Source organism: Dendronephthya gigantea, unplaced genomic scaffold (assembly GCF_004324835.1).
Source record: "Dendronephthya gigantea isolate DGI-Jeju-01 unplaced genomic scaffold, DenGig_1.0 000290F, whole genome shotgun sequence".
NCBI lineage: Eukaryota > Metazoa > Cnidaria > Anthozoa > Malacalcyonacea > Nephtheidae > Dendronephthya > Dendronephthya gigantea.
This window is the reverse complement of record NW_021163300.1, coordinates 25,584-36,816: the sequence shown is the minus strand read 5'-3', so window position 1 is coordinate 36,816 and position 11,233 is coordinate 25,584. Positions and strand designations below refer to the sequence as shown.

At 32.5% G+C, this 11,233-nt stretch overlaps 1 protein-coding gene across 1 annotated transcript; it reads left to right on the top strand.

The window, feature by feature from the left end:
- The first annotated feature begins 8,959 nt into the window (after nucleotides 1-8,959).
- Nucleotides 8,960-10,915, top strand: LOC114541422. Its single transcript, XM_028561347.1, has 4 exons — nucleotides 8,960-9,068; nucleotides 9,126-9,458; nucleotides 9,523-9,653; nucleotides 9,713-10,915. Exons 1-4 carry the CDS (start codon nucleotides 8,960-8,962, stop codon nucleotides 10,913-10,915), a joined length of 1,776 nt encoding a protein of 591 aa, XP_028417148.1.
- Nucleotides 10,916-11,233: the final 318 nt, after the last annotated feature.

Genomic DNA, 11,233 nt, shown 5'->3' with positions numbered 1-11,233 from the left:
GGAGAAGTGAGATTGCACAAAGTCATTGCATAATCTTATTTCTACAATTTTGGACCATAGTTGTTGTAACACCAATCCCCTCCCCAAATTCAATGTTGCTACGAAATCTCCATACAACATTGACTTTGGGGTGGGGTGTTACAACATTTTTGTCCAAGAATGTAGCTCTTTTAGTCATTGTGCTTCAAGTGTTGAACATGGAATGATATACAGTCAATTTAAAAAGTCCTAACATTTAAATTTAGTATGTTCCATGTCGCCATATTAATGCCAAACAAAGAAAATCATCCAAACTCTCACTCGAAGAAATTACACATTTGGCAATGACTTTGTCACTATTGTCTACAACGACTCCTAAACGTCGTATAATATGGGAACTATTAAAGTAAGTAAACCTTTTTGGCGTGATCATGAATGTTGTAAGTACACGAAATTTAAGAGATTAAATTGTTTAATGTTTTCTTCTTCTCAAGGGTCAATTCAACTTTGTGGAAATAGTAATCAAGCTTGTGGAACGACAGTAATATCGTGTGTTGAACGTTAAACATGAACTCAGGGATATTCTAAACAATACAAATTATGGCCCTAGAGTTATTTTTGATAAAAACCTGTCGAAGTTGGTTCGTCATATTGCAATTCATGTTAAAAAAATTTGGTCAGTAACTTAGGGTAATTTAAATGTCCGGATGTGATATTGACGGTATACGAATGTTTTTCTTTTTAAGATGGCGTCAGTTATTGACCAAAATCAGAAGAAAACTACACATACCTAGGCTCTAATTAGTTAAAAAGAATACGTCAGATCAAGAGGATTTGAGCTAGAGTTCCTCATGCGGTACTGGAACAATGTAGGTCGCTAGACTTAAGGAAAGACGCTCGTAATATAACAGATTTTACAAAATATATCCTTTGGTAATTCTTATGAGTTACAATAAAACCTTTACAATTGTTCATCCTTCACTGATGAGCTCAGAATGTTTCGTTATCACGTGACCTATACACGACTCTTCCCCTCGAGGAGGAACCCAATCCGGATACGAATGACTTTTTTATATAAAGTATTTTACGGAAATGCCTTCAGTTGAATATAAAGAAAGTCGGGCTGATGTTTCAAATATTTTATGGCGACAAGTTGAATCTTCGTTCAACGTTTCTTCAACGAAACGGGTACAGATAAGACTTCACTAAATACTTTTTTCTCTTTCTTAATCACAGTTGAAGCCAGTGCTCTTTCGCTGTAGCTCGCTAGCGTCACAGAGGTCTCAACACATGGTAGGAAATGACAAAAGAGAGCAACATGATAACATTTTTATTGAAAAATTTATTACGAAAATAACAAAAAAGATCAACCTCGCTGGGTGACATCTAGTGGTCTAATTTTATTCTTTCTCCAACTATGAGATTTACTGTGAGCCTTATTTTTTCTTCTGTCCATCTATTACTTGAAAACAAACACGAAACATAGTCATACAAATGCCATGGCAACCAGGATGATCATTATGATGATCATGATAAAATTAGCATAATAATCATAATAAATTATGTTAGCTATGGCAACAATGATGATGATTATGAATATAATTAGCATACATAGCATAATATTCATAATGAATAATGGTTGCAATGGCAACCATGATGATCATTATGATGATAAAGATCAATATTAGCATAATAAATTATGGTTGCCAAGGCAATAAGATTTTTGTTCTTTAACGTAACTATTTGTTTTATCCCCTGCCAAGTTTTCTTAATATTGTTGGAATTACTTCAAAATATTTAGCATAATATGACTTTTTAGTAATATCAAATGCTTCAATTTATTTCTATATGATTTGTATTTAGAAAAATAGTAGGTATTTTTTATTTCATGTATAGTTTGTAAAATTTGTTCTTTCTTTTAATAGAAGCACGTATGCCTTTTGTAATCCATGGTTTAGATAATAGTTTTGCTTTCCTCTTGAATAATTTTCTTAAGGGTACATGTTTATCAACTAACGTGGATAATGTATCAAAAAAAGAACTGAAAATAGAATTAACGTCACCAGTACCACCAAAGATAGTCATCCAGTCAATTGTGGCAACTTCTTCTAAAAATTCTGACTATTAAATTGTGAGTAATCTCTGATATGCCTATCATAATTATAGCTATTACTAGATAATTTACTAATTATAATAAAGTTAGGTAGGTGATCAGAAATGTCATATATCAAGTTTCAACTTATTGTATTATACTCAATAGTATTTAAATAAATATTGTCTATTAGAGTTGCTGAATGATCTGTAATTCTGGTAGGTTGGATTATATGTGGTTGGAAGAAATAAGCTGTCATAGTATTAAAAAATTCTTCGGTTGGACTATGTGATTCAAAATTAAGTAGATTAATATTAAAATCTCCCATTATTATACATTTTTTCTTTTCATTCGAAATTTTATGGATACATGAAATAAGATAACCAGTGAAGTTTTCAAAATTGCTTTTAGGATGTCTGTATACTACTGCACAAACAAAATTAGTATGGGTGCAATGAATTTCAATCCACAGACATTCAAAATCCTCTGTGGTAGAAGAAAAATCTAATCGAGAGTGAAAATTAAGGTCATAACCAACATAGAAGCCAACACCACCAGCAATTTGGGAACTGGGTTGTGAGAAAAGTGGTAATTTGGTATTTCAATATTTATAATTGGATCTTTATTCAATTAGTTTAGTTTCTGAAATACCCATAATATCAAAATAAATCAGGACTTCAGAGAGCATAGTTAGAAAACTGTCGAAATTTGCACTTAAACTTCTTAAATTGCAGTGAAACACAGAGAAGGTGTCATTAGAACTTTCCAAACTTGTACTATATTGACTATTAAAATCGTTAATTGTGTAGTAATGAAATTTATCTGGGGCAACAGATTATTCTCTATATCAACAGCATCAAAGTTTGGTATATTTGATAATTTAGAAATTAAGTCAAATTTAGGAAGAGAATTATAAATTTCACTCATTGAAGCCACTCAATTATAAGCATAATTATCTGATGAATAAAATTATACTATCGAGGTAGTAATGCTTGAAGATCCGTTTTGTTGGAGATAGCGTGAATTGGACTATTTGTGTCTTTTCGTAAAAATAGACGGCCAGATCTCGTCCATATAAATCTAAAGTCATGGTCACGTTTGAACTTGAGACATTCTTTAAAAAGTTCCCTGTTTTTCGACGTTAAACTTTCAGATATAAAAATCTTGTTTTCTGTTACTGTAGAAATTCCAATATCACGTGTTGATTTATCTTTTAAGTATTTGCAGCTTTATAGAATCGTTCCTTAGTGTCTCTTCCCACAAACTTGACGATGATTTTGAATAATTAGTACTGTATCCAGAAATCCCTTCACTTGTACGCGAGCTATAGCTTGGTTTGGGTAGCCGATGGCTAACCGAAATATCACTATCGTTGAGATTTTCGCCAATTAAGTTACCAATTTTCTTCACCAATTCATTTGTATTCTCTTGTTCAGTTTCAGGCACCCCAGCTATCTCCAGGCAATCACGGCGTGAGTATTGCTCTATATCGTTGATTTCAACACTTTGATGCTCAACGATATTTGCCAAGCGTAATACTTCGACTTTCAAATGTTTATTTTCAAGTTCCACTGCTGAATATTTCTTATCTAGGTCATTAATCTTCATCGTGATAGTGTCAAATTTTTCGCTCATAAAGTGAACCGATTCCTTTAGCCCGTCCATGGTAGAAATAATAGGCTTTAATTTGTCATCTAGAATAGATGCAAGTACATCTTTCGTAATGGCACCTTTTGAACCCATAATTAAAGATGTTTGAGTAATAAAATAAAGAGAAATGTACAAAAATACTTAAATTTTCTCGCAAATTGACGGAGATCAAAGTTCTGCTTCCACCATCTTGCCGTGCTACCACTATCTGTTATGATTAATATATTAAATATCAAGGTCATCATAATGATTACCATAGTTGCCATTGTAAGCATCATTTATGATTATTATGCTAATTATGATCAAAATCATCATAATGTCATCATGGTTGCTATGGGAACAATCATTTATTATGATTATTATGTTAATTATGATCATGATCATCATAATGATCATCATGGTTGCTACGGGTACCATAAGTTATTATGATTAATACGCTAAGTATGATCAAGATCATAATAATGATCATCATGGTTGCCATAACAACCATATTTATTATAATTTTTGTTTATGATCACATCATCATAGTAATATCATTGTTGCCATAATAACCATCATTTTTTCTCATTAATATGCTAATTATGATCAAGATCGTCATAATGATCATCATGGTTGCCATGCCAACCATCATTTATTATGATTAATATGCTAATTATGATCAAGCAAGATCATCATAATGATCATCATCGTTGCCATGGCAACCATCATTTATAATGATTTATGCTAATGATCATGATCATCATCATGATCATCATAGTTGCCATGGTAACCATCATTTATTATGATTAATATGGTAATATGATCAAGATCATCATAATGATCATCATGGTTGCCATGGCAACCATCGATTATTAAAAATTTACTAATTACGATCATGATCATCATAATGATCATCATGGTTGCCATGGTAACCATCATTTAGCCTGATTAATATGCTAATTATGATCAAGATCATCATATGATCATCATGGTTGCCACGGTAACCATAAATTATTATGATTAATATGATAAGTATGATCAAGATCATCGTAATGATCATCATGCTTGCCATAGCAACCATCATTTATTATGATTATTATGCTACCTATGATCATGATCATCATCATGATCATCATGATTGCCATGGTAACCATCATTTATTATTATTATGCTAATTATCATCAAGATCTTCATAATGATCATTGCGGTTGCCATAGCAACCATCATTTATAATAATATGCTAATTATGATCATGATCATCATAATAATCATCATAATTGCCATGGTAACCATCATTTATTATGCGTAATATGATAATTATAATCAAGATCACATAATGATCATCATGGTTGCCATAGCAACCATCATTTATTAATAATTTGCTAATTATGATCATGATAATCATAATGATCATAATGGTTGCCATGGTAAGCATAATTTATTATGATTAATATTCTAATTATGATCAAGATCATCATAATAATCATCATTGTTGCCATATTACCCAACATTTTTCTCATTAATATGCTAATTATGACCAAGATCGTCATAATGATCATCATGGTTGCCATGGCAACCATAATATTATGAATAATAGGCTAATATGATCAAGATCATCATAATGATCATCATCGTTGCCAAAGCAACTATCATTTATTATGATTTATATGCTAATTATGATCATGATCATCATCATGATCATTATAGTTGCCATGGTAACATCATTAATACTGATTAATATGCTATATATGTTCAAGATCATCATAATGATCATCATGGTTGCCATAGCAACCATCATTTATTAATAATATGCTAATTATGATCATGATCATCATAATGATCATCATGGTTGCCATAGTAACCATATTTTATTATGGATAATAAGCTAATTATGATCATGATCATCATAATGATAATTATAATTGCCATGGTAACAATCATTTATTATGATTAATATGCTAATTATGATCAAGATCATCATAGCGATCATCATGGTTGCTATGGTAACCATCATTTATTGAAAATTTTCTTATTACGATCATGATCATCATAATGATCATCATGGTTGCTATGGTAACCATCATTTATTATGATTAATATGCTAATTGATCAAGATCTTCATATGCTAATCATCATAGTTGCCACTGTAACCATAATACGAAAGTGTTGAAGAGCAATAAATGTAGATGTAGATGTAGATACTGATCATCATAGTTGCCATAGCAAACATCATTTGTTAATAATATGCTAATTATGATCATAATCATCATAATGATCATCATGGTTGCCATGGTAACTACAATTTTTTATGATTAATATGCTAATTATGATCATGATCATCATAATGATAATCATAGTTGCCATGGTAACAATCATTTATTATGATTAATATGCTAATCATGATCAAGATCATCATAATGATCATCATTGTTGTCATAGCAACCATAATTTATTACGAATAATATGCTAATTATTATCAAGATCATCATAATGATCATCACAATATCCATAGCAACCATAATTTATTATGATTATTATGCTAATTATGATCATGATGGTCATAATGATAATCATGGTTGCCATGATAACAATCATTTCTTATGAATAATATGCTAATTATGATTCAGATCATCATAATGATCATCATAGTTGCCATAGCAACCATAATTTATTATGATTATTATGCTAATTATGATCATGATCAACATAATGATCATCATAGTTGCCACTGTAACCATAATTTACAATGATAAATATGCTAATTATGATCAAAATCATCATAATGATCATCATGGTTGCCATAGCAACCATAATTATTATGATTAATATGCTAATTATGATCAAGATCATCATTATGACCATCATGGTTGCCATGGCAACCATAATTTATGATAATGATCATCATGGTTCCCACGGAAACCATACTTTATTAAAATTAATATGCTAATTATTATCAAGATCGTCATAATGATCACCATAGTTGCCATAACAACCATAATTTATTATGTTTAATCTGCTTATTATGATCATGATCATCATAATTATCATCATGGTTGCCATGGTAACCATCATTTATTCTGATTAATATGCTAATTATAACCAAGATCGTCATAATGATCATCATGGTTGCCATGGTAACCATCATTTTTATGATTAATATGCTAATGATGATCAAGATCATCATAATGATCATCATCGTTGCCATGGCAACCATCATTTAATATAATTGATTTGCTATATATGATCATGATTATCATCATGATCATCATAGTTGCCATAGCAACCATAATTTATTATGATTAATATGCTGAATATGATCCAGATCACATAATGATCATCATGGTTGCCATGGTAACCATCATTTATTATGATTAATATGCTAATTATGATCAAGATCTTCATATGCTAATCATCATAGTTGCCACTGTAACCATAATACGAAAGTGTTGAAGAGCAATAAATGTAGATTTAGATTTAGATACTGATCATCATAGTTGCCATAGCAAACATCATTTGTTAATAATATGCTAATTATGATCATAATCATCATAATGATCATCATGGTTGCCATGGTAACTATAATTTTTTATGATTAATATGCTAATTATGATCATGATCATCATAATGATAATCAGTTGCCATGGTAACAATCATTTATTATGATTAATATGCTAATCATGATCAAGATCATCATAATGATCATCATTGTTGTCATAGCAACCATAATTTATTACGAACAATATGCTAATTATTATCAAGATCATCATAATGATCATCACAATTGCCATAGCAACCATAATTTATGATTATTATGCTAATTATGATCATGATGGTCATAATGATAATCATGGTTGCCATGGTAACAATCATTTCTTATGAATAATATGCTAATTATGATTCAGATCATCATAATGATCATCATAGTTGCTATAGCAACCATAATTTATTATGATTATTATGCTAATTATGATAATGATCAACATAATGATCATCATAGTTGCCACTGTAACCATAATTTACAATGATAAATATGCTAATTATGATCAAAATCATCATAATGATCATCATGGTTGCCATAGCAACCATAATTTATTATGATTAATATGCTAATTATGATCAAGATCATCATTATGACCATCATGGTTGCCATGGCAACCATCATTTATGATAATGATCATCATGGTTCCCACGGAAACCATACTTTATTATAATTAAATGCTAATTATTATCAAGATCGTCATAATGATCACCATAGTTGCCATAACAACCATAATTTATTATTTTTAATCTGCTGATTATGATGATGATCATCATAATTATCATCATGGTTGCCATGGTAACCATCATTTATTCTGATTAATATGCTAATTATAACCAAGATCGTCATAATGATCATCATGGTTGCCATGGTAACCATCATTTTTTATGATTAAATGCTAATGATGATCAAGATCATCATAATGATCATCATGGTTGCCATGGCAACCATCATTTAATATAATTAATTTGCTATATATGATCATGATTATCATCATGATCATCATAGTTGCCATGGTGACCATCATTTATTATGATTAATATGCTGAATATGATCAAGATCATCATAATGATCATCATGGTTGCCATAGCAACCATCATTTATTAATAATATGCTAATTATGATCATGATCATCATAATGATCATCTTGGTTGCTATGGTAACCATAATTTATGATGAATAATATGCTAATTATGATCATGATCATCATAATGATTTATAATTGCTATTGTAACAATCATTTATTATGAATAATATGCTAATTATGATCAAGATCATCATAATGATCATCTTGGTTGCTATGGCAACTATAATTTATTACGGTTAATATGTTAATTATGATCAAGATCATCATTATGACCATCATGATTGTTATGCACGGAGCTATATAATAATTCCTGGAGGACCGGTTCCTAATGTTTTCTTCTCAAAAGTGAAGCAAGAAACATGGCGGATTTTTCGTGCTGACGCCAGATATGGTCCCACTGGGCAATAGTAATGACCACTGACACTGCTCAATATTGAGCCCGCTCCAACATTCACTCCCCCTTGCGTATTTTTTAAAAACACTTAGCGGTAAATTGTTTTCGTTATGAATTTTTATTTTTCGACCTTTTTTCTACTATTTGTTAATTTCATTTTAAGATCTACACAACTGACACGTACTTGTTGTGCTTTAAATGTGGCATACGATTACTAAAAGCTGAAAATTTTAGTAAATAATGGTGATATTTGAAAACATTGGCGAACTAAAATCTCGAAAGAATTTGAATATGAAGTTTTCATATCATATTTTAAGAAAACGGAAATTATTTACGTTTTATATGTATGGTTGGTTGGCTTAAGTTGTATGTGTTACACAACCTATCGAACGGTTGTATTTCCTAGACCAATACACATCTGGAAAGGCAAACGAGGTGATTAAAGGATGTATTCAAATGAAATCGGATGATTCCTATAGCCAAGCTAAAGCGTTGTTAAAGAAACATTTTGGAGATCCTTTCAAAGTAGCAAACGCCTACATTGCGAGGCTCACCAAATGGCCATCAGTAAAACCTAAGGATGGAAAGCGTTTGCAAGAATTTGCTATCGCACTAGAACAAGCTAAGAATGCAACAACCAACTTGCCCTACATGGATGACCTTAATACTGCCCAAGTGTTACGTCAGCTATGGGAAAAGTTACCGCTGTACATGAGAAGCAAGTGGACAGAGCGAGCAAGTAGAATAAGAAGTAGTCAGAGCAGAAACGCAACCTTTGCTGAATTTTTTTAAGTTCGTCACAGAACAAGCTGACTTCGCCACAGACCCAGTGTTCTCAGAAGATTTCTCGGAAAGGTCGAAGGAAGAGAGTAAGGATAAATTCGGTGACACCGGACGATATCGAAGAGACAAGGGTACTAGGAACTTTGGTACAGTAGTTAAAGGGGATAATAAAGACAAAAACGTACTAAGAGCTGTATATTATGCTTGAAGCCACACGACTTAAATGAGTGCGAAGAGTTTCGAAAGAAAACTCTGCTTGAGCGTAAAGGCTTTATTAGAGAAAAGGGACTATGTTTTGGATGTTTGAAACAAGGACACATTTCAAGCAAGTGTAATGATAAGCTAACATGCAAGACGTGTGAAAAGAAGCATCCCTTTGTATTACATGACCCTGATTGGAAGTCAAAGTCCAAAAGGCGCCAAACTGATTCAAGAGAGGATAACAAAACACAAGAACTTGGGAAGAACGATCAAGAACGAATAAATAGTGGACTTACCGTATGCAGTATCACTGAAGCTGGCGATGTTCCAGTCAGCATGGGAGTTGTACTGGTCTGGCTATTCCATAAAAGCAAACCAGAGAATAAAGTAAAGGTATATGCTCTACTAGATAACGGAAGTGGTGGAACATTCATTAAGACAGAAACCATGAATAGACTTGGGATCAATGGTGAGAACACTACGTTAGTGTTGACAACTATGCATGGTACACAAGAGATCGAAACAAGAGTGGTCAATGGTCTAGTAGCTGTGAACTATCAGCAAGAAGACGTATCTGTGGACCTACCAAGAAGTTATGAGAGACAACAAATACTGATCGACAGAGATGAGATACCAAAACCAGAAGTTGCTGTGAAGCATCAACATCTTCAGAAGATTAGCAAACAACTAGCCCCGTATATGAAGAACGTAGAGGTTGGCCTACTAATTGGCCTGAACTTCCCAAAGGCTCTGCGTCCAAGAGAAGTAATACACGGTCAGGAGACGGAACCGTACGCAGTGCGATCTATACTTGGTTGGTATGTTAATGGTCCAGTAGACAGCAATGGTGATGCCACAGTTCGTTGTAATCGAGCACACGTATCAAATCCTGGTAAATCGTCAGGATGCATTGTAACCGAGAGAAATGTCAAAGAAGAAATAGCGCCGAAAACTGTAGAGAGAATGTTTGAATTAGACTTCTCGGAAAAGGAGAAAGGGCTGGCAATTTCAAAGGAAGATCGTGAGTTTCTAAACAAGGTTGGAAACGGAATCGTGCATCGTGAAGACTCGCATTATGAAATGCCATTGCCATTCAAAGGTGAGAACGTTACTCTTCCAAATAACCGTCCACAAGCCGAACAACGATTAAAGAGTCTGAAGAAACGGCTCTTATCTGACGACAAGTTTGACAAGACTACACTAACTTCATGAATGATATAATAAGTAAAGGATATGCGACCGAAGCGAAAGAAAAGAATGTTACAGCAAGAGAAGGAAGTATTTGGTATTTGCCACACCACGGAGTCTACCATCGGCAGAAGACTGATAGTCTTCGAGTTGTTTTCGACTGCTCAGCTCGTTATCAAGGAGAGTCCCTTAATGAACATCTGTTACAAGGACCGGACTTGACCAGCAAATTAAAGTGTGTTTTGATACGATTCAGAGAAGAACGAATAGGAGTGATGGCAGACGTGGAAAAAATGTTCTACCAAGTCAAGGTAACGGAATCAGATCGAAACTATCTACGAT

What these genes read in the sequence shown, in the direction of transcription:
- LOC114541422 (XM_028561347.1), top strand. Translation starts at nt 8,960, where the DNA reads ATGGTGATATTTGAAAACATTGGCGAACTAAAATCTCGAAAGAATTTG. An exon ending in CAAGTGGACAGAGCGAGCAA is followed by an intron (nt 9,459 to 9,522) that starts GTAGAATAAGAA and finishes AGTTCGTCACAG; the next exon opens with AACAAGCTGACTTCGCCACA. An exon ending in GTACTAGGAACTTTGGTACA is followed by an intron (nt 9,654 to 9,712) that starts GTAGTTAAAGGG and finishes TTATGCTTGAAG; the next exon opens with CCACACGACTTAAATGAGTG.